Source organism: Artibeus jamaicensis, unplaced genomic scaffold, assembly GCF_021234435.1.
Source record: "Artibeus jamaicensis isolate MK-2021 breed Jamaican fruit bat unplaced genomic scaffold, CSHL_Jam_final scaffold_916, whole genome shotgun sequence".
NCBI lineage: Eukaryota > Metazoa > Chordata > Mammalia > Chiroptera > Phyllostomidae > Artibeus > Artibeus jamaicensis.
This window is the reverse complement of record NW_026522059.1, coordinates 4,926,388-4,952,826: the sequence shown is the minus strand read 5'-3', so window position 1 is coordinate 4,952,826 and position 26,439 is coordinate 4,926,388. Positions and strand designations below refer to the sequence as shown.

General features: G+C 58.6%; 1 protein-coding gene across 6 annotated transcripts in view; it reads right to left on the bottom strand.

Moving 5' to 3' along the window:
* Positions 1-4,401: 4,401 nt before the first annotated feature.
* The window catches only part of ST3GAL1 (ST3 beta-galactoside alpha-2,3-sialyltransferase 1), a 63,190-nt gene continuing 41,152 nt past the window's right edge, over positions 4,402-26,439 (bottom strand). For all 6 annotated transcript variants that reach the window (XM_053661240.1, XM_037166673.2, XM_053661241.1 and 3 more), the window contains 6 exons: positions 14,855-15,734; positions 13,741-13,937; positions 12,802-12,981; positions 11,472-11,517; positions 10,017-10,136; positions 4,402-8,833 (listed from right to left, as the gene is read on the bottom strand). In XM_053661240.1, coding sequence (XP_053517215.1) covers positions 8,660-8,833; positions 10,017-10,136; positions 11,472-11,517; positions 12,802-12,981; positions 13,741-13,937; positions 14,855-15,166 — 1,029 coding nt within the window. In that variant the 5' untranslated portion in view covers positions 15,167-15,734 and the 3' untranslated portion in view covers positions 4,402-8,659. The remainder of the gene's footprint in view (positions 8,834-10,016; positions 10,137-11,471; positions 11,518-12,801; positions 12,982-13,740; positions 13,938-14,854; positions 15,735-26,439) is intronic.

The following is a 26,439-nucleotide window of genomic DNA, read 5'->3' as shown; positions in this document are numbered from 1 at the left end:
GAGGCGGCTCTGCTCTCTGACGCCAGGCCCGGGGCACAGTGGGTGCTGGCTGAGGCATGTGGTCTCCTGGAGAGAGGTTCTCACTGCTGTGAAAATGGTGATTAGGAAACAACCTTTTGATGTGGAAAACACTGGTTACAAAATAGCCAACCAATAAAACGTCAAAACAGGTGTCCCTGTATGACAGCATCTCTTGAAACACGCCTGTGTAGACAAGGAAGGAAATGGAGGGCGCCTCCCGGGTTCTTTTCTTCCTCCCTCCTGCCTCCCCTTTCCCCTGCCCCTCATTTCTCACGGGCTCCCCCCCTCTCATCACAGGGAAAGGGAAGTGACCTTCTATTTCAGTAAGAGAATCCAGCCCTAACTTCTAGAACATTCTGACCCCTTCGGGGTCCCTGGGACAGCAGAGCAGACCTGAGGGGCCCCTTGCCCTGAGAGAGCCCCTGCTCGCCCTGGAGCCCTGCTTTCCCACTGGGAATCCATCCCAGTGTCCAATTCAGGTCCTCACATGTGCGTTACACGCCCAGGCAGGGCTCTCTGCTCGCTTCCAGGGGCCTGAGTGGTCCCAGTCACAGTGGACCCACAGCTCACCCCTCCCTGAACCATGATGCAGTAGACTGTCCAGAGAGCTGAGAGTGCTGGGCCTAGGCCCTGCATCCTGGTGGCCCTGATGTCGCCAACCTGCCAGCTGCTCTGTCTCAGGCTGGAGACCCTATCCCAGTGCTCCCGTGCACAGAGTGGGGAGGAGAGGCTCCAGAAGCCAGCACGTGGGAACAGCAGCTGGAACAGGCTCGGCTGGATTCATGGGCCGGAACCACCCCCTTCCCAAGGCATCTTCCAGAGTACTTACTCCCTAGCATGTCCCTAAAACAGTCCTCTGGACTCTGTTCGGCAGTCCCCAGGACAGAGCTCACTCCCCCAGGCTGTCCTGGGAGGGTGTATGCTGGGGGGACAGGCCTGCACAGAGGGGACAGGTGGCAGGGATAGCGACAACCCCCTGTCCACACGCCAGCCCTTCAGGTAGTAGCAAACACCCACGGGTGGGAGGTAGACCAGTCTCCATTCCAGCACACTCTGCCCCTGGGCCCTCCCTAAGGTCTGCCCTGGTCGGCCCACAGCTCACTGGTCTGTGAACCCCAGCGCTCTGCCCAGGCACCCTCTGAACTGACCCTAGGCCAGGGCCAGGGGCCTCCCGCCTGCCAGCCCCGAGCCAGGGTCTGGGTCTGTGGGATCAGGAGAAGACTTTGGGAGAGATGGTCAGTGCCCTTGACTCTCCCAGTGCCCAGCACCCCTTGTAGGTTTGTTCCGACCACGTGGGCCACTGTGGCCACGAGAGTGGACAGGATGTGGGGTGACTCCAAGTGGAGTCAGAACTGGCCAGCCGTCCCCACCCCACTTCCCCTTGCATGGTGACCTTGAAGCCCACGTGTTCAAGTTGAAGTTGGCCTTCTTGTGAGATGAAAGGAGCCAGGAAGTCCGAGTCACCCACGGAGGGACCATGTCAGAGACCCCACAAGACTCTGACGCAGCAGGAAATAAACCTGTGCCGCCCATTCTGAGTCACGAGATGGGGGGCTCCTGTTACCAAGGCACTAGCCCGTCTCGTCTGGTGGGTGGGACCAGGTCCGGTCTTCCATCCCCCTGAGCCCTGTGAAGTGTGCGGCCACGGACGAATCGCTTCCAGTGCCTGCGTCTGAGCCCCTCCTGGAGGAAGGACGTGGTCTCATCCTCCCGGCTGCTGCCAGACGTGAGAAAATGCATGATAATGCCAGGCACAGACAGGACTCAGGAAAGGGTGCCTGCCTGGTCATTTCCAATATACCCATCTTACAGACTAAGAAACCAAGGCTCCAAGGGGTCAGGTTTTCCCTTGAGGTTACAAAGTAAGTGAGTCACGGAGTAGGGGTGGGAGTAAGAAATCCAAGGTCTGGGGGTCCGGCCCAGCCCCAGGCCAGCAGTGCTGGGTGACAGAGCCTTCCAGCTGGTCCACTTGCCTGGGGTTCTGACCTTTTCCCACTTGGTTGGGACTTTCCTCTTGACCCAGTTTTCTTGGCCCAGTGGCAGTTTTCTTGGCCTTCATCTCCTTATCCGGAGGGCATTGGATTTGATAATACCTAATGCCAAGCCTTTGTAAGTTCTGACCTTATACACGGGCCTGTGTGTTTGCTCTGGTGGCTCGTGCCCAACCAAACCCTGAGTGGAAAGAAATCCACTGGCTGACTGTGGGTCCATTGCGCCCTCTGGTGGCCATCACCAGTAGGCAGCCTGGTCTGCACTCTTGGCCAAGGTCAGAAGGAACATTTCGGCTGCTCCAGGCATTCCCAGGGACGGGCCGGCTCTAAGGCGAGGAGACAGCCTGTGGGGTCTCCTCTCCAAAGTGCTTGGCCTTGGAGCAAAGCTGAGAACCCAGCGTTCACTGCTCCGGAGGGGAGCGGAGGCTTATCATCCTTACCCAGTGCTCCAAACTCAGCACCTTGCTTGTTAAGTCCTGGCTACACCTTCTCCCTGGCAGTTGTTTCGCCTCCTGGAGGCTGTTCCTTCGTCCTGCAGCAGGAATCGTGCCTCTTGCCAGAACTGTTGCAGGAATGAGTGAGATTAACGGAGGCAAAGTGCTTAGTTCAAACTGATGGTGTACAAAAGGGAGCCATGGTTGTCAATGGTCATCTACAATTTGTTCCTGGTGGCGCCACCGGTTGCCTGCCCCTCAACTAGTCTGTAACCCTCTGGTGGCAGAGACATTGGCTTACCCATCTCCATACCCTCACCTCCCAGTGGCTCTCCATACGTATAGGTCCAAGAAAATGAATGGACACATAAAATAGGTTAGTTTCCCCACAGTCCCAGGAGGCAGACGCACCAGGAATCATCACTCCCACCTTCCAGAGAAGATCCGGATTTGGGCGTGTGACTCCTGGGACCTGTGGGCGCCCCGATCCAGCTGAGCCCTCTCCTTGGAGAACAGGGAACTTAGAAAGGGCAGGAATCCTGCAGCAGTCTGCAAATCTGTAACAATGATACCTCCCCATTTCGGACAAAGTTTTGGGAAAGCCAGTCCAGCTGCTGTAAAGCACGGGGGAAGTGGGAGAAGGAGTTCTCAGAATGTGTGGGGGCCGCAGAAAGCTGAACCTGGACATCTGTGGATCTGAAGGTGCCTCAGGGCATTCACCCTCGGTGGCCAAAGTTACGCCTGAGCACTCCTGCCAGAAGGCTCCAGAATGGAGGCCCAGAGCTGACTGATAGCAATCGAGACCCTTTGCTTAAGGTCTTCTGTGTGCTGGGACCTGTGCCAGGTGTGTGATGTCCCAGGAGGCCCTGGGTCTGCAAAGAGACAGGGTCCCTGCCCTGACTCCTGAGATGGACTTGGAACAGATTCCGGTTCAGCTCCCGGCCGCGATGTCGGGGTGAGTGCCGTGGCTCTGTGGACACCCACTGATGTTTCCAGACTCCCCCCCGCCCCTAATTCTTCTTGGTTGGGTCTGCCAACCAAGGAAAGTACTGTAACAGTACTAGCCTAAGTACTATATAACAGTAGTTAGCCTTTTCCCACCAAGGGTACCCAGCACCTCGCTGCCTACTTTTCTTCCTGGCAGACTTTGTATATTGAATGTGTTTACGACCAGCTTGTGCCCTTACCTGGTGACTTTAGTGTCCTTGTGCAGCTCACATGCAGGACCTGCTCTCCTGGCCCCCCAGGGCGTCTGCTCCCTCCCTCCACCTGCTCTCCGTCACCTGGAACGACTCCATCTTGAAGGCCACTTGTTCGGACACCTGTGCCCACAGCCTCCCAGCTCTCACAGCGGCTGCTGTAAGTGTCCCCTGCCCCAACGCCTGCAGGACTCCAGTCCCCTGCTCTGAGACGTGCCTCCTCCACCAGCTCCCGCCTGCCTCTCCTCCTTCCCCAGCAGCTTCTGTCACCTCATGTCCCCCCACTGCAGCTGGTCCCATTCTATGCTCTTCATCTCCTGCCTCCTGCTTCTTCCTCCTCCCAGACCTCCTGTGTGGCGGCTGAACGAGGCCGCCTGGCTCCACAGCGGAGCGCCCTCTAAGTTCACCAACTCCCCTAGCTAACCCCTCCCCTAGCCAGGCCCTCCACAGAGCAGCTGGCATGAATCGGCCCCGAAAGATGAGTTTCTTCTTGACCTCACCCCACCTCGGACAGCTGCCGCTGTGGCTCCCACTTCACAGAGCAGACAGCTGAGGCTTGCTGGCGCCCTGCAGTCACGCAGCAGGGAGAGGTACAGGTCTCCTCCGGGCACTTAATAGGGGTGGACGCTAACCCAGGAAGCCCAGGAGGTGAAGCCTCCTGTCCTCTCTGTACTGAAATCTCTCCTGAGTGGAAACCCGTGAGGGGCAGCTTGAGGGCTCGGCCGTCCTAGAAAAATGACACAAACACCCAAACCATAAAATAGCTCTTGTTTTTTAATTCACTTTGATTCAGATCATTGGAAATGAGTTCAACAATAAATAAAACACAGCAGAGGCCGAGGATGGCGACTCTCGCTAACCTCACTCGAAACGCATCCAGATTAACGCCCGGCTGCCAAACACGAGGGTGAGGCCGGGGGGTGGGGGTGGGGAACATCATCGAGGACCAACAACCAAGCAAACAAGATTGCCAAAAAGAAAAAGTGCTCGGGAGACTTTGGCTTTGACGTGAATTCCGTGACACGCTAACGAGGTCGGGCACCGGCTCATCCTGCGGGGCGGGGGCTCCCAACACGGGCGGGGGTTCAAGCTGGCATCTGGCTCAGGGCCTGGGCCATGGGCCACCGATGGCAGATCCGTACTGTAGCCAAACCCAGATACCACGAGTCCCCAGGGACATCAGGAGGGAGGCCACCGGAGGAAGCAGGGTGCTCTTTGCCAAGAAAGAAAGTGCTAATGCCTGCTGCAGGCAAGATGCGCTCTGCCCGTCGTTGCTGTTCCTCCTAAGCCCCCTTCTTTTCCTCGCACAGAGGTGTCTCAAAGCACCCCCGGGTCGGGAGCTGGTGTCCAGGACAAATGAGCGGAGGAGAGCTGACTCGACCTCCCCACTGGCCAGCCCAGGCACCAGGGGAGGGTGACCAGCTAGCTGGTGGCCTGTGGCCCAGTGGCTGAAACCCAGATGTCCGAGGGAGAGGACAGTGCTGAGTCTGGATGGCACATGGCCAGCGTCCAGCCACCTTACGCTAGACAGCGGCCACTCGGGCCTTGCGGTTCCCAGACAAGCGAGCAAGGGACCGTGCGTGGCAGGTGAGGCAGGTACGGCTCGGAGAGGTGAGGTGACTCTTTCCTGAGTTTCATTTTTTTTTCATTTTCTCTGGGGTCAGGCTGCCTTGGAGAGGGCAGGCAAACAGCAGTTCCAATATTTGTAACTGACTGCACCTTTGACCCAGAGGCCCAGTCAGTACACGTCGGCCGCAGCAGAGACCACGACGCACCGCCCGCTCCACCACGTCTGGCTTGCCTATCGCATCTTTCAGCTGGTTTCTCCCGAGACGCCGGGCCCAGGTAGCTTACTGGGCAACACCTGAGGGTTTCCACCTGCTCCGCCCCAGGTCACTCTGGGAGCCAGAGGCTACGGACCTGCCTCCTTTCTCTCTCAACAGGTGGGTGAGGGCGGGGCATCCTGGGGGAGGAGCGTACAGGTGTCTCCCGCTCCTGGCCCTCTGGGGAAGGGGCAGAGGCGGGGAGTGGGGTTGAAGGCTGGGATGCTGCTGGGCTCTCTCTCCCTCATCGGCCCCTGCCTGTACGGCTGCAGACTCGGGCATCTCTGCACCCTGGCTGGGCCCTCAGCGGGTCTCCAAGGAGCTCTCTGCCTGCAGGGTGGATGACGGAGGAGCCCTAGGCCCCAGGCACCCAACCATGAGGAGGGTGGGGAGGTCGGGGAGGGTGGAGAGGTGGTGGACCTGCCAGAGTCTCCCTGAGTGGCTGCGACTTGTACTGTTGCCCACAGTGCCATCGAATGTCTTACAAGAAACACTCGGGTCCAACCCTCAGCTGGTCTTACCAGCCATATGGGTCCTGTTGCTTTGAGACAATTGATGCATTTACTTGTAATCCCAGCCACAATGTACTTACTTTGTTTTGTCAGTCCCCTTTGCTGAGTAAGACACAAGGAGGTGTCATGGCTGGGGCTACGGAGCACACAGCTGTCCCCTCCCTGGGGGGATGGCGTTGAGGCAGGAAGTACAGCTTGCTGGAGCCCCCATGACAGCCTGAGGCGGCAGCCGGTGGCCAGAGGCTGAACAGCAGCCAGCAGCCTGCCCCCAGGGACAGCGCCTCAAGATATGGGAGGAGCCCCCCTGGGGAAGCCCACCCCTGGAGGTTTTAAAGGTGAAGTCTGTCGCACCATTTTTGCACAAAATGTTTGAGTTGTGCTGTCAGTCACAATCAGCTCACTTCTGCAAGTCATGTCCCTCCCTGGGCACTGCTGTTCTCATCTGTGAAATGGGGGAGCCAGATTCCAAGGGCTGGAAGAAAGCCCACAGCTTGAGCAGCCCGGTGGGAAGGAGGGAGACAGGACAGGGAGCAGGCAGCAGACCGGAGCAGCGTGCAGCCTGGCTGGGGACATGTCCTCCCCAGCCTTTGGGGGCCTGCTCTGGCTGCAAAGCCCAAAGAAGCAGGCTCCTGGTCCTGACCGTGACATGCTGAACAGACTCGGCTTGCGGGAGAAGGGGAGTGGGGTTCAGGAGCCAGTCACACTGCTCCCTGTCCCACTGTCCCAGTGACCATCTTCCCTAAGGTCTGTCCCTGGGATGAATCGGCCAGCCACCTGCCGCTCACTGAGTCCCTCACGTCTCACGTCAGGTTCCGCCTTGAGCGTGCCCTGTGGTGGCCTGTCCTCACAGCAACCTACGAGCCTTTATCAGTCAAGAGTATGGAGTTTTGGAGGATTTTACAGCTGGGACAGTTTTTTTTGTTGTTGTTCGTTTGTTTTTAAAAAACACCTTCTGGATTCTGAATCTTTAAGAATCTAATAAAAGCTATAAAACCTTTCCCTAGGAAAATGCTCACATGTACAGACTCAGAAAAAAATGTGGCATGCCATTTCTGGGGACTTTCTTGAATTGTCTGACACCAGCTGTGTCCCCCTGAGTTCCCACAGTTCCTCTCTCCCCATTTGCAGAAGGAGAAACTGAGGCCAGGAGAGCAGGGCTGGCCAGGGCGCTGCAGGGGGCAGAGGAGGCAGGCCCTTTGGCTCCGAGACCGGCTCCCTTCACAGGCCACTAGGAAGGGCCCTGTCACACCTCCTCAGAGTAGCGGCGGCCTTTTAGGAAATGCTCTCAACAGGGAAAATGGCTTTTCTGATGAATGTCAGTCACTGGGGCCAACCTTCGCTTCCCCCACGTGCCTAGGACTCCACTTCTCACCGGTCCCAGGGGTCCTGAGTGTCCGGCCTGAGGCTGGACCCACGATCCCAGGGAGAAACGAGAAGGCGGAGCAGGGAGGGAAGGAGGCACAGGGCTTTCCACAAGCCCACCAACCTGCCCCAGGAGTTACCCATCCTCGGCACCCCCAGCCCCCGAGTCAGGATTCCAACGGAGCACACGGCTCCCCACTCCCCAGCTGCTGCGTAGAGCAGGAGAAAGCTTCATCAAAACCCCAGGACCAGCAACAGAGCCGGAAAGTGCACGTGATGTCAGCTGAATACAACAACAAAAAAATCAATAAATAATCAGGAAGGTTGACGAGGAAGAAAGAGAGAATGAGGTACGACTCTCCCTGCTCCGACAGGCGCGTTCCTAGGGGACCCCACCCTGGGGCACCATGCAGCGGGCCAGCAGGGACCGGGCCCAGAACATGGGCCCTCGGGGGAAACGCAGGTGGGGAAGACCCTCTCTGTGGGCTTCGGAGGTGACGGCACCACGTCCAGCAGTCTGTGGAAAAAGGAGTGATGTTCCACGGTTTCTGAGCTTTGGGCCGATTCGGGGGCTGCCTTAGGAAATGAGAAGACGTCCCCAGCTAAGAGCAACGGGGGTGGTTGCCCGGGGTCCCCTTTCCGGAGTTGGGGTGCTTGCCTCACTTCAGCCAGCGCATGCACTTCTCCCCAAATACAAAGGCACATGGAAGTAGCCAGATCTGCTCTCAGCCATAACTTTAACGACAGATTGATTACCCGAGAGAACATCGGCTTGGCAAGGAGACGGCTGCTGGAGTCGGAAACAGCTCGCCAAGGATGCAGACCTCCAGGGCGAGCACACAGGGCTGTCACGCCAAGTGAGAGAGAGGCCAGGCGTCGTGCCGGTAAGGTGTCATCTTGCCCCCGGTGGTGACATGGCCCATGCAGCCCTGTGCTGAGGCCGTCCTCACTCAGAAACATACCAGCAAGAACCGGAGTCTGGAACTCAGCCCAGGACCCCTGGGCCGAGGAAGGTCTCTGCCCATCTTTCCTGGGGAACGGTCCTTCCTTTTAAAACACAGGCGTCTTCAGAAGATGGAATCTCCCATCTTCCGAAGCAGCGAGGGGTCTCCTCTCCCGGGGCCGGCTCTGAGACATGCTCTGCAGCCCCGGTGGTGCTCGGTGACCCTACTGCACAGGTGCTGTCAGATGCTGGGGTGCAGGAGGCTGCGAGGGGTACGTGGGCTGGAACCCCTGAGGCTGGAACAGCTCCTGCCGGAAGCTGGGGCTGGCGTGAGAGGCGAGCTCTGGTGCACCCATCTGTACCCCTTCAAGGCATCATCTCCCCTTGAAGATCCGGATTTTGTCAATGGACGCCAAGGTGGCCGTCACAACGGACTCAAAGTCTCCATCGTGCACCCCAGTCTTGCGGAAAGCCCCCGCCGACGGGTTGTTCTCCCAGTAGTGGTGCCAGTTGCCTTTGCTGTCTGCCCCGAAGCCATACAAGTCCACCTGTGGGGGGGTGGGGGCGGCAAAAGGTGAGGACCAGACAGTGAGGCAACAGGTAGAGCCTCTAAGAAAGGAAGCCTGCAGACCTTCCCGAATCTGCACACATCGTCCCCGAGGGCCACAGAAACCCTTCTCTAGGTTCCTAACACTCCCTGTGGTTCGGTGCCACCAAAGCGAGTTAGGTAGGTAAAATCAAGGTCAAGGTCAGAAAGTGCCCGCTGAGCAGCCCCTGAGGGACGGGGCTCTGGTGGCATGGGACAGGGAGCAGGTGACATTGGGGTTGGGTCATGGAGAGTGTGTTGCAGAGGTCGGGGAGGGAAATGGGGAGGGTCTCCCAGGGAGAAGAGCGCTTTCTGAGCAGCAGCGTGGGTGACAGATTTGAAGGGTGGGGACAGGCGGGGAGGGCAGGGGATGACTCTGTCGAAAGGGTAGCTTTTTTGGTCAGTGCCAGAGTGGACATGAGCCTGCCCCAGAGCGGGAGGGGAGAGATGGGAGTGGCATTTCTGAGGCAGAGCCCCGTGGGTCTGTGACCAGCTGGCTGGAGGCGGGTGGGGGATGAGGGAGATACGGCTTTCAGGAGGGACACCCAGGTTGCTGGTTCAAGAGCCGAGGATGGTGACAGACAAGTGAGGCAGGGACAGTGGGCGTGCCTGGCCACCCCTTGACCCCCTCCCTGGGATTTCCGGCCAGAGCCAGGCAGGCTGGGGTGGGGACAGGCTATAAGTGACAGGAAGGGACATCTCAGTGTCCTGCCTGAACCCAGGAGCAGGGAGAAAGTGGGGGCTACTGTGTCCCCCTCCTGCCCCTCTGCCCAGGGTGGCAACCCAGCTCTGCCTGGTGGATGCTGAGGCAAGCACAGTCTGGAACACACTCTTCCCAAGACCTCTGGCTGTCAGTCCTGGGGGACAGCAGAACCCCTGGGTGCCTGGTTCCCACTCTCAGAAGTTCTGGTGAAAGTGGGCTTGGTACGCCCCAGGTACTGGGGTTCAGCTCTGAGGTCAGAGGAGCAGACTGCTGAGGGCGTTCTCCATAAAGCACCCACCGAGAGGCACTGGCAGGCCCCCTGGGGCCTGGGGTCAGGGCCAAGGGCAGCCTGACCACAGATGCTCTCACCGCCTCCCTTGGGAACACGCCTCAGAAGCCCTGGCCCCGGCGAGAGCAGCGGGCCCAGGGGAGGCTGACGCACCTCATCACAGATGTGCAGGGAGAAGATGACGGACAGGATGCCGGTGGACGGGTACCGCCCGTGGCCCTGCAGCCAGCTGTCGAAGACGTACTTGATGAAGGCCGGGTGGTATATCAGGATCTGTGGGCGGGGAGCACACGGCCTTAGAGAGACGGCTCGGGAAGGCACCGCCGCCTACAGGTGGGACACACTCTTGTAGCTGGGGGGGGGGACCTACATGTGACAGGAACTACTGCCCCAGTGCTCGTGGGGTTTGCATTCTAGTGGGAAGACAGAGAAGATGGTAGAGAGGAACTGTGGGATGGGGGGAGGAATAAAGCGGAGACAGGTGATAAAGCCCTGGCGGGGAGGAGGCTTGACCAGCCGGTGACGTCTCACGACAATTCAATGAGGACAGAGACTGAGTGAGACAGTGGGGCCGCAGGAGGAGAGTCCAGGGAACAACAGGAGGGAGGGAGGGACAAGGACACACCTGCCACGCTGCAGAAAAACTCACGCACTGAGCGACCCGGGCTACCTGGCCTGGGCCTGAATGAACTCTGGTCCCTAAAATGACCCTACATGCGAGCTTCCCCTCTTCTCCTGTTACCGAGGGGGACACCGAGGGGGACACCGAGGGGGACACTGAGGCTCAAGAGGCTTTGTAAGGAGCTCAATGCCACACAGCCAGTGGCGGCTGAGCAGGCGGTGTCCTGGCACCAGGTGTGGCCTTGGCCCCTCCACCCACGGCGACCTTGAGGACAGCGAGGGGACTTGTTGGGCAGCAGAGGGCAACACATACAGGAGGCCTCGTGGAGCCCGGGGAGGCCCGGAGCAGGCATGGTGCTCCAGCCCGGTGACCTCTCAGCCTGGCCTCTCTGGGGCCCCTGCCACCCCCCCGTGCCCCACAGATCCCCATGTGGCTTCTTCGCCACAGCACGGCAGCCCCACACGACAGGCACGTGCGGGAGGCCAGGAGGGCTGAGGCTCCAGGTCACCACAGCCCAGCAGAGGCTGCCTGGCCTCCCTGACCCCGACCGCCCCCCCCCAGATAAGAGCGAGTGGGCAAAGGACCAGTGCGGTGGCCGCTTCCCTGCCTTCGGCCCTCTGCCCAGCCTTGGCCAACCCCACCCCAGGAGAAGATGGGGACACAGGCACGGTCTGCAGACACAGGGAAGGCCTGGCTTTGAGACGCTCACACCGTAGAGCGGTGGTTCTCAAACTGCAGCCTCCTTGGAACCCCCGGAGGCCTTCCACAAACTCAGAGGAGCCCTGGGGATCGGCCTTGGGGACAGTCTCCCTGGTGATGCTGCCGGCCCTGGTGCCCCCACTTGGAGAAGCTTTCCCAGCGAGTCTCCCCAGCAGGGACCGCCACCAGCCGTGCCCAGGGGCTCTGGCAGCCAGATGCTGGCGGGGACGTGGAGGAGGGGATGGTGCTGTCTCTCCCACCGTGGGCTGAGCCCCAGCCCCACTCACCTGATCCTTCTTCACTTTGATCTTCGCAGGGACCGGCACGTAGGTGCTGCGGGAGGAGAGAACAGACCATCAATGTGGGGAGCAGGCCAGGCCGCTGCGGGCAGCTCTGGGGGCAGCCAGAGAGGGAGGCGGGGCCAGGCCGAGGGGGCCCTCTGATTCTCCCCAACAGTACCTCCCTGCCACAGCCCTGCAGTGGCCCGTGACAGACACCAGAGGGCGATCTTGGCTCATCTGAGGACCTTCTGCTGTTTTCTGTGCCTCCTCCCAGAAAGGGTAAAAAGGGGCACTTGCTCCAAGCCCCCCTGGCAGCCTGAAGGAGCACGTGGAGGCCAGAGCACCTACCGCCCTGTTGGGGGGGCTGGCTGATGAGGCCTACGCCACCTCCCTCTCACATGCAAAGGCCTGGTGCCTCCAAGGCGAAGGCCGCCTGCTGCACTCTAGATCTAACTCAGGTGCAACGTAGGCTCCGAGCCCCTGGGACCAGGGGGAAGGATAAGGCCCTGCCCCAGGCCACCAGGCTTCTCCCCTGTCAGAACCCTTCTCCTGAAGGCACAGCCCCCTCCCATGTCCTGCACCGCAGTCTTCACTGGGCCTCACACCAGGAGGCTCCGGCCACCTGGATACTGAAGCCACGCTGCCCAGGCACGGTACAGCCTTAGGGAGCGGACCAGGCGGGGGCTGGGCTGCACAGTCTGGCCCTGGGCGCCAGGCCCAGCCACGCCTCAGGGTCCTCCCTGGCAGAGGGAGGTAGGGTAACGACTACTGGGGCCATTTATTTGGCCAGACAGCAGGCAGCCCACACCCGGTGCCGAGTGGATGCCCGGGGGGTGTGAGCTCCCCAGTCTCAAGGCAGCACAGGATGGGTGACTCACGCCAGCACCAACCCGCTCAGCACCCCATCTCCCCACCTGCTCCCCACCCCATCCAGGGCCACTTTCAGTTCGAGAAGCAGGTAGCACTGTGGAGATAGGGGGCAGAAGTGAGGTGGGCTGAGCCCCTTCCAGCAGGCCCTTCCCCAGGAGTGGCCAGGGTTCCTGGGAAGCACACTCTGCTGGCCCACTTGTGGGTCAGGAGGAGGGAAAAGGCCGAACCCCAGGGAGTGTTAGGGAGGTGAGGGAGCAGGGAGCGTGGCGGGTCGGAGGTGGTTTGCGGGGCTGGTGCCTCCCAGGAGGAAGCGTGTAGAGAGGCATTCTGGGGACAGAAGCAGCGTGAGCCAGGCTGTGTGTGGGGCAGGGAGCAGCGTGGTGGGGGGGGGCACCCACATGGTGAGGAGGGTCAGTGAGGGGCCAGGCAACGGACCCCCCCATCCAGACAGCCCGAGGGAGCTTACTGGGAGATGGTGCCCGTGGTGGTGGCGCTGACCACCCACTCCAGGTCGAGGATCTTGAAGGGGACCAGGACCATGCTGACGTTCTCGGCCAGCTCCCTGAAGCTCTCGGGGTACATGAGGTGGTGGGTGGTCTTGCTCCCCACATCAACCTCAAACCCCACAGTGGGGGCCTTGTTCATCCTGGGAGGAGAAGGGAGAGAAGACACATGTCGATCACATGGTCACAGACCCCAGGGGCCAGCTGTGACTTCAGGCCAGCGCCCTCCTTCCACCAGTTTCCTCATCTGTCCAATAGAGACAGTTACCACACGGCTCAAAAAATCTGTTGGTTTTTTTTTCTCTTTTACGATCTCAAGTGAGCTTAACTGTCACTACCACTGACGACCTACTAAGTGCAAGCACTGCAGTGGCCAAGCAACACACCTCGTTAAACTGTAGGACGCCGTGCCCAGCAAGGACTTCACTGTCAAGGAGACCTGAGCACACAGAGTCTGTCCTAGGACACAGAGCTAAAAAATGGCAGCCTCGGACTCCAGACTGTCCGACCCTGAACCTGACTCCGTCCCCCTCGCCGTGGACGGCCCTATTGACCTCCAGGTGTACATTGAGGCTCTGAGAACAGCAATTACAAGAAACCCAGAGGAGATGGGGGGCTCCTTCCTGGAATATCTATTCTACTTGGTGGCAGGAAAATGCATTTTACACTAAAAGCGTATAGTTACAGTACGGCCTAGATTGCAAAATGGGGAAAATTGTAAAGATCAAACGAGAATCTTCAAGTCAATCTTGCTGTCTGGCCAGAACTCTTGTGGCCAAGCTCCCGGCCCACTGGTCCCCTCTGCCTCCAGAGAGGCCCCGTGAGTCCGTCCCCGCCTTGTTGTGCCCGCATCACAGGGCACAGAGGCCCATCGGGGCCCGGGCGAGGGGCCAGGCACTCACCTCAGCACGAAGTCGTGGCTGTCTATCTGGGACCCGTACTTGGACCCCCGCAGGTTGCCCGAGTTGCCCACGACGGCGCAGCGCCGGCAACCCTGCGACTTCTTCTCCAGCAGCGGGTCCACGTTCCCTGGCACCACTCGGAAAAGCATCTTGATGGTGTCATTCAAGTCGCTGGGCCGCTTCTCCCGCTGGAGCCTCTGTGGGCAGGGGACCGAAGGGGACAGGTCAGCCCGGCTGTGCTGCCCCTGGCGGGGGGAGGGGAGGGCAGGTGGGGGCTCCACCCCATGTCCAGTGACAGATGAGTAGATCGAACAATGCGTAGTGTACATGCGGTGGAATTATCATTCCGTCCTAAGAAAGGAAGGAAATTCTGACGCAAGCTACAGCCCGAGTGGACTTTGGAGATGTGCTTAGTGCAGTGAGCCAGACACACAAGGAGGGAGAGTGTGACTCCACTCACATGAGGTTCCTAGAGTCAAGTTCATAGACAGAAAGTGGAATGGTGATGCCAGGGGCTCGGGGGAGGGAGTTAGGGGCAGGACCATGGGTGATGATGCCGGTCTAGACAGTGCTGCTGCTCCTGTGACCCTGTGAATGTCCTTAGGGCCACTGACATGCACACCTACAAATGGTTACAGTGATAAATACTAAAAGCAAAGCGATAACCCAGGATTAAACACGTGCTTCTGATAAGACCTCCTGGGGCAGCTCCAAGCTCCTGAGTGGGTGACCTCCCAGGGTCGCCCCACTGTGCAGGTCCTGACTCAGGTAGGCTGGGCTGGACCCCACATTCTGCCCGTCCAACAGGCTCCCAGGCCGTGGGGCTGCCGCTGCTGGTGTGGGACCACACTCCGAAAATCCCCGGGACAGTGGCCCCAGTGGAGGTCCCCACCAGGAAGGGCCCCTGTGCACCCCAACACTGCGAAGTGCTCAGGCCAGAGTGTCCTCGCAGCGCCTTCTGCTCTGGCTTACACATAGTAGGTCCTCAGCAAGTGGTTTTTAAATGAACATACGAGTGAAGGAATGACCAATGTGATTCTTGCAAAGAGCCCAGCAGGGCCCCAGGTGTGTGCCCAGGCGCCGGGGCCCCCCCCCCCCCCACCCCCACTCTCACCAGCCACCAGCTGTAGGTGTTGTCCTCCAAGAGCGCATTCTGTGCCGTCAGCAGCGGCTGCACGGACCAGTTGAAGCGCTCGTCGAACCAGGGCGAGACCCCGCGCTGGCTGAGGCAGCGGGCGCAGGTGCAGGGCCTGTGGGAGTAGGTCATCAGCTTCTTGAAGTTCTCCGAGAGTTCGATGACGATCTGCTTGGGGAACCAGCTGGTGGTCACCATGATGTGGGAGTAATTCAGGAGGAAGGAGGTGAGGAAGATGAAGAGGACAAGGAGGGTGAGGACTTTGAGGGTCCTTCTCCTCATGGTCGCCATGTCTGCCGTCCTGAGGAGGACTCCCAGGGGTGGGTGGGAGGAAGCCGTGCCTGGCTGAGGAGGAACCTGGAGGAAGAAGCCCAGAGGTGGGGGCTCGGTCCCAAGGCCAGGCAGGGACTCCCGGGGGGACCTCGAGCCCTGCTATGGCCGACTTCCCTTCGTCTTGCTGACGGACCCCCAAAGGCCACGTGGACCATTCAGGGTGGGATGACTCTTCTCGCACAAAATTTGTCTCTTCCAGAAATAAAGCAGGCTGGTCCGTCAGCAAACCTCAGGCCACCGGTACTGTCTCCTGATGAAACGTTCATCAGACTTAATACCAGTGATCTCCTTTTCTGTCCAAAGGGGTTGAGGGGTAATTAATCTTGGTGAAGGTGTCGGGTCCCTCAGGGGCGAGGACCTGGAAGGAAGGTTCTCAGTGCAGGACAGAAGGAAGCTGTCTTTGTCACTGTCCCCTGGGAAGGATGGTGTACGAAGATCCCTATTTAGAGCTGGCCGACCATGCTGTCACCAGAGCGGTGGTGATCAGGCAGTGGGCTTGACAAAGGCACGGAGGGTCGTCTGTCATCTGCACAGAGAAGGAGGAAGAAAACAGGATGAACTTCTATTATTGTGTTAAAAAAAAAAAAAAAAAAACAGTCTCTGTCCCCACCTCCTCCAGGATGAATTCTATCACCTGCTGCTTGGTCGTCAAGCCAATGTGGCAGGAGACTATGAATGATTTTTTTACCCGCTGAGCCTTGGTCTGTGCACATAATATGATGAGACATCAAGGCCTATTCTGCCAGGCTGGTGAGGGACACAGGGCGTCCCACCCATTTTTCCTAGAACAGTTAAGCATTCGACCCAATTTCGGGAACTGAGTCAATGATGCAGTTGCAGCGACTGTTGAGGACACGCCCCCCCACCCCCTTCACCCCATTTAGATCCCAACGCCGACAACGTAAAAGGGGGCTCGTCCCGGCTTCCGCACACCCTGGCATTCAGGTTCCACCACTTATCCTCAGTCCCACAGAGTGGACTTTAGATGGCCCAAGTTCAAGTTCAAATTCTGGTTTGTCGACCTTCCTGGCTCTCAGTTTCCTTTCCGTAAAATGGGGTAATGCTGCATCCACTTACAGAATGAATGGTTAGGAAGATAAGATAAAATGATAGCTGCTGAGCTTCTGGTGTCTGTCAGGCAATTGTTCAACCTTTATTTTCCTTTTTCAACAAATGAGTGTTCTTGGATGACCCACTAGAAGCCAGACATGATGGCATATTCTTCGCGCAAATCTGTTTACTCAGATGATCCTCAAAGTCTACTGCCAGCTGAGAAATAGGGGTTTCCCATGTTGTCGGGGGAAGGAAGAGCAGGTCTGAATCCAGACCCACAATCCTCTGACTCCGTGAACCTGGAGGGGCCAGGGCACCGGGCACAGGGACGGGGGTTCTACACCGAAGGTGGCCTTCTGTCTGGTAACCGGTCTCCAGAGGACAGAGTTGGAGGGACATAAAGAAGGGGGAGTACTCGTAATCAAAGGAAGCAACCATAGGTCCCCCGACTTACTGATGTTGTCCAGGTTCTGCAGAGAAAGCTGTGGTCACACCTTTGCCCTTGACCATGAATGAATCTTTCTGGTCTTTGCTTGGACTGTGCCCCCATCTCTACTTGTCTGAACAAGTCTCCCCCATCCTCAACCTGCAGATCATCAAATAAGCAGGGTACATTTTCTTCCAGGACAGTGACATTTGAAGAGCGATTACCTTTGGGTAGACAGAGGCTGCTCGGAAATGGTTACACACCCACAACGGCCCCTTCCAGCTTCCTCAGCACCTCAGCTCAGTCGGCAGGGTCACTCTGATTTGCCTACTGCTCCATTGTCCACTTTCCTGACAATCTGGCTTGTATTTGGAACCTAATGGTGACCATGGTCCTCCCTTTCCAGCCACCCCCCAGCCCCTCCATTGAGGAGCAGCTCTGGAGCCAGATTAACCTTCCAAGGCCGGCTCCTTCTGCTTTAACCGGCCGGCAGAGGGTTCCCACCCCTCTTACCCTGAAGGTCCGTCCTAATGAGAACGTGCCCTAATTCTATCCAATCACAGTAAAACCCCTGACTTTTGTCCAAAGGGCAGAATCTTTCTTTTGCTCTGGTCTGTCTGATGTTTGGATGTGGAAGTCAGGGTCATGCCGGTCATTCTGCCTGCTCATGGAAGAGGGGGTTGCTGGACGGGACCAGAGAAGTGCTGTTGAGTCCCTGATGTAGCTGCTCCTGCAGCCTGCCCTACACTTTGACCTCTCAGGGACGTGAGATAATAAATCCCCTTTATTGTGTAAAGCAGACTGTTTACAACCTCAAGCAACACAACTGACTCACAGGTCACACTCCCTGTTGCCTCTGGACTCCTGCCCAAACTGACCCCGCTGTGCAGAAAAGCCGTCCCACCCTGCTGGGTGCTTACTCATCCTTCAGGGCTGAGCTGGCACTGACGCCTTGAGAAAGGCCTGCCCACCCCTGGCGCGAGGAAGGGCCTCCCCGGGTGTCCACAGCGTCCTGGCTCCCTTCTGCCTGCCCTGTTTACTTATCTGTCTCCTTCCTCCCTGGTCTGGGAGCTCCAAGAGGATAGATGCTCAGTCTCACTCACTATGTCCCCGCCACCTGGCACACACATGGCATCGGGGATGCAGAAGTGAGTGGGGGGGAGGCAAGGGCTGATGCTGTGGACGCCCAAGCAAGAGCACAGAGTCAGAGGACGCCGCATCCCCCATTTGCTGTGTGACTGTGAACAAGATACCTAATCTCTCTGAACCATTCCTTGAACTGCAAAATGGGGCTGATAATAGAGATTTGGCTCACATCTCGGCGCTGTCAATCAAGCAAGATCTGCCCACCCATCCAGTTCACTCACTGTGTGTTTTTGCTGGGCCCTGGGCTGGGCTGGCACTGAGTTAGGTGGTTGAGATGCATGACACGTGATTCTAAGGTGGCAGAAAGGAACCTGGTATGCCTGATCAGCGTGGAGGAGAGAAGCGGGCATGTGTGGGGAGGGGTGGTGGGTGAGAGCGTGTGGCAGCTGTCCCCAAGACTAGGTTTTCTCTGAGTGACACAGAGCCCACTGGAGGGTCTGAGCTGAGGGGTGACAGGGTCTCACTGCATTTGTCATTGGGATGGGGGGGGTGTCTGTGATGCTCTTCCTGACTTTGCATCCCAATGCCAAGCAAGGGCAGAGTAAAGTTCACGTCAATAAATGACATTGATCAAATAAGATTCTGGATGAGAGGCTAGGTTCCCCAGCGCGTCCTAGCTCCGTGTGAGACACGAATGCGCTCAGCTCATGCCAGGGGTGGAATGAGAGCAAGGGCGAGGCTGAGCTCAGAATCAGGGCAGGGGGCGGCAACACCCTCCTCCCCCCACATCTGGCCCAGCCTGGTAGCCACATTTCCTGGGCCGCGGCACTCACTGGGCTCCCACTTACCAGCAGAGGCTCCTGGGCTGGTAACAATTAGTGCTTTTGAAAACACTGGGGGAAAAAAAACAGCAGAAAAGCAAGAAGGCCCCCCCCACCCCTCCCCTCCCCAGGCCCTGGGGAAGAAAGGAGGTGTGTGTGACCTCCCTGTCCTCTGCTCAGGGAGGCAGCCCGCAACACAGGCGCAACCCCAGCCCTGGCTCCCGGAGATGGAACCTGGGCCAAGACGCCGCGGGCCAAGGATCCGGGCCTGCCAAGTGGGCCACACCTTCCCGAAACAAAGAGCCAGAGGAGAGGGAGGGGGAGCCCTGGCTCCTTGTCCTTTCTGCAGGAGGGATGCAGAGAACACAGAACAGTCTAACGGGGTCACCAGCAACACCCAAGCCAGGGCCCGGAAGGTACGGACCTCCCTAAGGAGGAGCACTAAGGAAGGTACGCTTCCTGTCAGCAGAGGGATGGCGGCGAGGACTGGCCGCTGTAGCTCTAAATCCCTGGGACGCTTCCATCCCACCGAGACCTGCTCTCTTTATTACTTGCTTCCTCAACATTTCTTCGGGTTTGAACGCTGCTGTCTTTTCAACTTCCTAAGGTGGACACCGCCTGGTTCACCCTCTTGTCTGCTGTGCCTCCTGCGTCTGAATCGTGCCCCAAGCCGATTTTACTTCTCGTACTTTTCAGGGCCGGCATTTCCATCCGCCCAATCCCTGTGCAAGCTGCAGGTTTCTCGCGGAGTCCTCCCTCTTGTCATCCACCTCCCTGCAGTCAATTATCACAGTAAATTGAACTGCTCCATCTCGGCCTGTGACATTTGGATAACATTTGGGTCTGATTCACGTGGGTCTATTTCTATCGCCTATTTCCTCTCTTTGGTCATCTGGGTGGCCCGTCCTTGGCCCAGAGAACTGCGCATACTGTGTACGGCAAAAACGCAGAGGCGCCGGTTGGAGAGAAGGTTGTTTCCTCCTCAAGGGCAGGCAGAGCAGGGGCCCATTACCCTGTTCCACATGGGGACTGGGACGGTGGGGGCCGCCCCTCAGTCCCCCGTGATGGTGGGCGTCTCTGGTGCGCCCTCACTGAGAGGGCACAGCCCTTCTCCAAGGAGAGCTGGGACGTCTACGGAGGTGTGTCCTCCTTGCAGGTGTCACCTCTGATTCCTGTGTCCCTGCAGGGGGAGGTGGCCGAAGCTCAGTCTAGCGAAGGAGCCTTGCGGCCACTGTTTTCAACTTGCTTTCTCCAGCTCTGGATCCAAACACCTTCAGTCCCAGCAAAAGCTTTTGCAGGAAAGGGCGGTGCAGAATAATGGCCGTCTTCTCTGCGCCTCCTTCGGTCCAGGTCCCTGGTTCCTCGGTTTTGGCTGACTCAGTAGCCCTGGACTCGACCCGATTTGATTTGCTTTTCCACACCACCTCCCACCCCGCCCCAGCCTTGTGAGATGGCCTGAGGCTTTGCCTCAGTTTCTTCATCTGCAGGCACAGTATTCACAGCCCACGGGGCTCTGCCAAGAAGGACACGAGTCGGGGCAGGTGAAGCCTCTGGGCACCTGGCACGTCGTTGCAAGTGCTCTTGAAAGTTAGGTCTCGTTACTGAATTCCCTTCCAGTGGTTCCTCTCTTCTTGCAGGAGGTGCAACTAATACCCCTTCTGCATTCTTCCCGCCCCACTTTGACAGAGGTGGGGGCTGAGCTCAGAGAGGGGAAGAGACTTTTCCAGTCCCACACAGCAAAAGGGCGTCTGAACAGAGAGGAGAACCGTGCCCCAAACGCCAAGACCAATCCAGCTCCCCTACTGTGGTACCTCCCGGGAGAGGGGACCAGAAAGGCACCAGGGACTGAGACCCAACCGAGGAACAGCACTCAGAGGCACGGGTGCAGAGGGCTGGGAGCGGGCCCATCTGCACAGCCGGGGAGGGGCCCTGCACGGGAAAATCTGCAAGGCACGGAGCCCTCCCTGGCTGGCCCCGGGGACACAACATGGCCTGAGTTCCAAGTCCCTCACTGCACAATGGAGGTGAAAAGCCACCCCTGCCTCTCAGGTGGTCACACACAGCACCGACTCGTCTATTAATCTAGAGGGACGGACACCCTGGGGGAAGGGCTTTCTCTTCACCGCCCCCTGCTGCAAGCACCACCATGGGTCACACTGCCTGAGCCCGTGACAGCTGCAGCTCTGGCGCTGGGTTGGAGCTTCGCCTTCCAGAGGTGGCAGCAGAGGCCCAGGGCAGGCCAGCGACCTGCCAGGGAGCTGGCCTCCAGCCCAGGCAGAGCCCCTCGAGTGAGGTCCGGGCGGGGCTTGTCCCGAGTTCACGTCTGAGCTGTCGGAGCAGGACGGGGACCATCCGTCTGCAGCGACGTGGTGTGAGCCCTGCACAGGTTTGCAGGGGCCCAGCTCAGGGCCACGCTGGGTGGGAGCCCCCTTTCCTCCTTCTGTCTGAGCCCCACCCACTGAGTCACCCCGAAGCTGGCCCAGACCTGGACCGCCTGGGCCAGACCCAGATCCTCTGGAAAACATTGCCCAAGATAAACCCAGCCTCGGTGAGGGGGACGGACAGGTGAACACGGCCGTTCATATAGGTGACTCGGCTCACCAGGAGCCGGCACCTCCAAAGAAACGCCATGGGCCCTGGAGAGGCCACAGTGGCCAACCGATGGCAACTGAAGAGACAGAGAAGCTCTGTGGGGGTGGCCATGGAGAGGAGCCTCGAAGACGGGGGGCTTTGACAAGGAGGGAGGGGAGCAGAGAGAATGGGGTAACCGGGCAGCTCCCCAAAGCACACGGTGGTGGTGGCGGTGGTGATGGGAGCACCCAACACAGTGAAGAAGAGCTGGGTGCCCCTCCAAGTAGTCACGGTGGGTGGGCCCAGGTCATGGACGTCTTCAGGAATGTGGATTTGGGATAAAGGCAATGGGGAGACACTGATGATCTGTGAGCAGCAATTAGTGTGTGCAGTCGGGGCAGGAGGGGCGCCCACGACAATGCCTGAGCGTGGAGAGCAGCCCCACCTGCCTCTCTTGGTGCCCAGGGAAGCCCGTCTCCCTTGGGGCCTCAGTTCCCCGCTCCTTCCTGCACTGTCCTGACCATTTGCCCACGTCCCCACACCCACTGGCAGGCTGGGAGAGACCTTCCTGGGCTTGCAAACCCTTCTCTCCTTGCACCTCTCATGCCCCTTGGTGGAAGCTGGAGGAGAAAATAAAGGTTTCCTCTAGCACGAATCCAGGCTCAGATCGGGTGGTTTGGAGGGGCGGCCCCCAGAAAAAACGAACCAGGGCCCGGGTCATAGGACACGGGACTGGATATGTTTTCACGCTGTGAGCTGCACAAAAGGAACTTAAATCCGCAAATCTTCTCATGTGTGTGGACTGAGGGGCGCTGAATTCGGAGGCTGAAGACACCCACAGGACATTCGAGGCGTGAAATGCGGTTAGGAATTTAGGGACTGTCACAGGCGGCAGGCAAGCCCAGGCCAACAGCTGCTCCCCAAGGAAAAGAGGGATTTCCCCAATTTGGGGGTGTGGAAGTCACGGCAAAAAAAAATAAGCTATTCAGAACTGTGAGCCCCACTGCACCCCGCCTCGGGGCCTGTCCCTGGTTCCAACAGCTCCAGCCTGAGTGACAGGCTGGGGGCCTGGCCGGTCTGGAGTGGAGGTTCACCGTCAGTGTGGCCTTAAAGGAGAACTCCCTCCCCAGCCCCTGGTTCCGCAGGGAGGTTTTTAACTCTGAGGATTGACAGGGGCATCTGGAAGGCTCCCAAAGACTTGTAGCTGTGGACGTAGCTCTGGTGATGCCCAAAGCAGGGGTTCAGGTTGCAGGATAAACCTGGAGGCAAATGGCAAGCGGCCCAGCACCCACCCACGTGTTCTGAGATGCGCCGCAGCCCCAGACAACAAGCACGCGCCTGGCACGAACCTTCTCCGGCACCCTGGGGATGGTGGGGTGTCAGGGTGTCTAGTGGGGTCCCTGGGATAAAACGGCCCTGGACCAGCCCCCCCAGAGCCGCCCTCAGAGGGGAGGAAGGACAGCTCAGCAGAAGAGCTGCCCACCCAGCTCCGCACACTCTGGCCCTGCCCCATCCTGAGCCCCACGCTTGGGGAAGGAGGGAAACCCTGTCTTGCTGACAAGGGGTTGCAGGGCGGGCTGGTGGCAGGCCTGGGAACATCGTGTCTGCAGCAGAGGGGCCGCGGTCATTCCCCAGGGTCCAGGGAGCCTCCAGAAGAGCTGAGACCAGCCAGTTCTGGAGAGGCTCTGGCAGGAAATAGCAGAGAGCACAGGGCAGCCTGGGACAGCAGACCCCGGGAAGCAGAAAAGAACGCAGAGGCCAGCAGCAATGATGAGGCACACGGTGGGAGAGTGTGGCAGGTGTCCCCAGAGTCTGGAGGAGCAGGGGTCCCCGGAGCCATGCAGAGTGAGAGACTGGTGCTGGTATCTCCCTGTGTGCAGGCACAGCTGGCGAGTCCCGACAAAACCCAGGCAAACACGCGTTGGGGAAGGAGGCTGGGGGACCTGTCCCTCATGGCTGCAGCTGTGTGCTGGGCACCGACCGAGCTGGGCACTTCCCCAGGGGGCTCACAGCACCACCACAACAGCTCTGTGAGGTGGTGCCCCTCTTTCACAGCGAGGGCCGAGGGCATTTGTTCAGTGGCCGCTGTTGAGGTGGCTGACCAAGATCCAACCACGTTCAAGGCTGCGCTGGCCTGGCTGAGCCTGCAGTGGCGGCCAGCCCTGCGGTGTTTGTTTCAACCACGTAGGGGGTGAGGGGGACTGGGGAACTCCCAGAAGGGCTCTGTCTCCCCTCCACTGGAGCTTGGCAGCCCCCCGGCCCCGCCTCCAACCTTCTATCATCGGTTAGAAGGCGGTTCCTCATCCAGCACTTACTGGATGGAGGGGCTCAGACAGGTCCGAGGACCTGCTCAGGGTCACTTCTCAGGCCAGCAGGGCATAGAGGTGGACGGCACAGGTCCAGGTGGAAAGGGGGACGTTGATGGGGGTTGCGGTTCCAAACCCTGATTGGCTGTGTGACCTCGGACAAGCCACTTGACCACAGCACACCACATCTGGGCCCTGGTGTCCAAAATAGAAATGTAGTAACCCATGCCGAGGAGTGCTGAGCAATCACAAGGTCGCGGCGAAGCGCTCTGGCCCTGGTGAGGGCTGCTAGCCCATCTGCTCACTCTCCGTGTTAACCCCACCAAGAGGGGCTGCTCCTGGCACTGACTGCTGAGAACAGCTCTCGGAGCAGCTCTCAGAGCTTTCGTCCTGTGACCTCGAAGAATCGACTAATGTGCCCGTTTTGCAGATGAGAAAATAGAGGCCTGGGGTCGTACATTTTGTGAAGAGTGAAGCTTAAAGGGGACCCAAGCAGTCCAGCCGCAGAGCCGCAGCTCCTCAGCCCAAGGTCTGCCTCGGAGTCTCGGCCTGAGCTGGTCTCACAGCAGGAGCCCTGGCTGGCACCTGTCACTGCCCACGCCAGCACAGGGACGGTACCCCACTCGGCCTACCCCTACCTCCCCCCTCCCCGAAAGGTGCACACAACTGCTACTCACCCTCTACCCAATGGAGGAGGCAAGTCGGGCAGGACAGAGTGAGCAGTGCTGACCCCCAGGACAGGGGCTGCCTTTGTGGACAGGGGGACCCCAGGGAGGGGCCGTTCTGTCGCCGCTCCGGAGGGCTGGGGGCGGGAGGCTGCACGGCGTGTCCCCTGCCGCCCATCAAAGAAAGGGCCTCCCACTCAGGGAACACAGCACCCTCAGAACCTCTCGTTCTGCCCATGTCGCTTCCTTTCATCTCCCCCTAAAATGCAGTGGTGAGAGGCGGGCTTTGAACAGGCCGTCACCCTGGGGTCTGGGAGAGACGGAGGCTGGACGGGGTGCCAAGTCCCGGCGTGTTTCTGGTGGTGGTGGGCCACACACGGCCCCCAAAGGGCTCTCCCCTGAGGGTCCCAGAGCTTAGGGTTCGCCAGCAGGGTGACCTCCTGAAACCTCCCTCCTCTATACATGGGCCAACGCAGATCTCACCAGGGAGCGAGCGCCCTGGGCTGCCGCAGGGCCCATGTGTGCGAGGGGCACCAGACCCGAAGAGGGGCCTCCCGGCCGTCCTGACTGGGGTCCTGGGCTGCCTCTGGGGTCCCACCCCTTCCGGCTCCCAGTGAATGACCAACACCTGTGTCAGGTAGACACAGGCAGGTGCAGGCAGGCGTCTGTGTGTGTTGTGGACTCAGAGCTGCCCATCGGACACTTTCATTCTCAGCCACGAAGGCGAATAATCAAAAACCCAGGGGCTGAAGAGTTAGGGTGAGCTGGCTTCCTCTCACTAACGCAGACCGACCACGGCCTTCAGATCCCACTTACCTTTGCCAGGCCACCCGCCACCCCCCAGTTGTCCCCCTGGTTTGCAGGTGGACAGGCGGGCTTGGGGAACCACGGCCTCCTGATGCACCCGGACCTGGACTCCACCCCAACAACCTTCACTCCCTCTGTGTCCTGAGCTCAGCCTCTGGAAGTATGGACTGAGTCACCTCTTCCCTAAAATGTAAAGAGTTCACTCGGAGCTCAGGCTGCGGGCGAAAGGATCCTTCCAGCCGCCCCTCACCTCTGGCCCAGGATCCACAAAGCACTGACAGTCTGGGTTCTTGGTAGTAGCAGGACAAAATCACTTCCTAGACCTCATGCTTTTCCATGTCCTCTCCACACTGTCCTCTGCCCATGCTTCTCACCCGCTCAAGTCTCCAGTGGGTTCTCTCCATACCTAGAATGAAATCCAAGGTCTTGACCACAGTCTGCAAGGGCCTGCAAGAGCTGGGCCTTGCCTGCTGTCTGACTCCATTTTCTATGTTTTTCTCTGCTCAAGGCACACTGGCCTCACGCACAATGACCACAAGACCTTTGCACAGGCTATAAGCTTTTCCCAGAATGATCTGCCCACAGATATTAAGACATTCTCTACTTAACTCAGGATGCTGGGTCAAATGTCCACGCCTTGGAGAGACTGTCCCTGAACTGTTTATATTACTGATTCATGATGGGGACCCCCCTCCCCGCCTTTCCCGTCTTTGTTTTCCAACATGATATATTTACATGTAGCAGAAAGGAATCTCCCTGCAACTCAGCTCCCTGACCTCAGAGACTATCTCTTGTTCCCCATGGAGTTCCTAGAAGAGTGATCTTACATATTCTTTAATCATCAACCGAAAGGTAGGTATCATCCCCATTTTACAGATGAGAAAACCAAGGCTAAAAGAAGCCCAGATATTGCAATCCACCAACCTCACAGGTAGCGGGTGCCAGACCTAGGATTCAAGTCCAGACTTCTTCAGTGCCAACTTAGTGTCAGAAGCCGCCCCTCCATGGGTCTCGTGTGCATCCGTGTTTTCAGGATGAGCTAAGAATGAAATGCCCTGCAGGCTCTTTGTCTGGATCATTTTTTAGGGTTGTGTTTGCAACCATGAATCATGAAACACGAAGGAATGGCTTGCTTTCTCTTTGATACACGCAGTGGATTCCCCAAGCTCCGTGTTCCTAGTCTATCCAGAAACCCATCACAGGTGCCAACATCGGCCCAGGCCCTGCAGCCAGCCCCTGAGGACTTAGGGGTGAAGCGGGAGCTGACGCCAGCCCACCACTCATGCTGCTGGCTGTGCCGTGAGTACCAAAGTCACTGATCTCTGACCCAGGAGTCTCATGTCTTCCGCCAACATCCATGAAACGCCGATAGGCTGACTAGCTCGTAAAGGAAATCAAATCCAATCCCAGACTTAACAGCAATGCTGTTCTATTTTCCACCTATTAGAGTACTTTATTATCTATGATATGTCCTCGTTGATGGAGTGACTTTCTG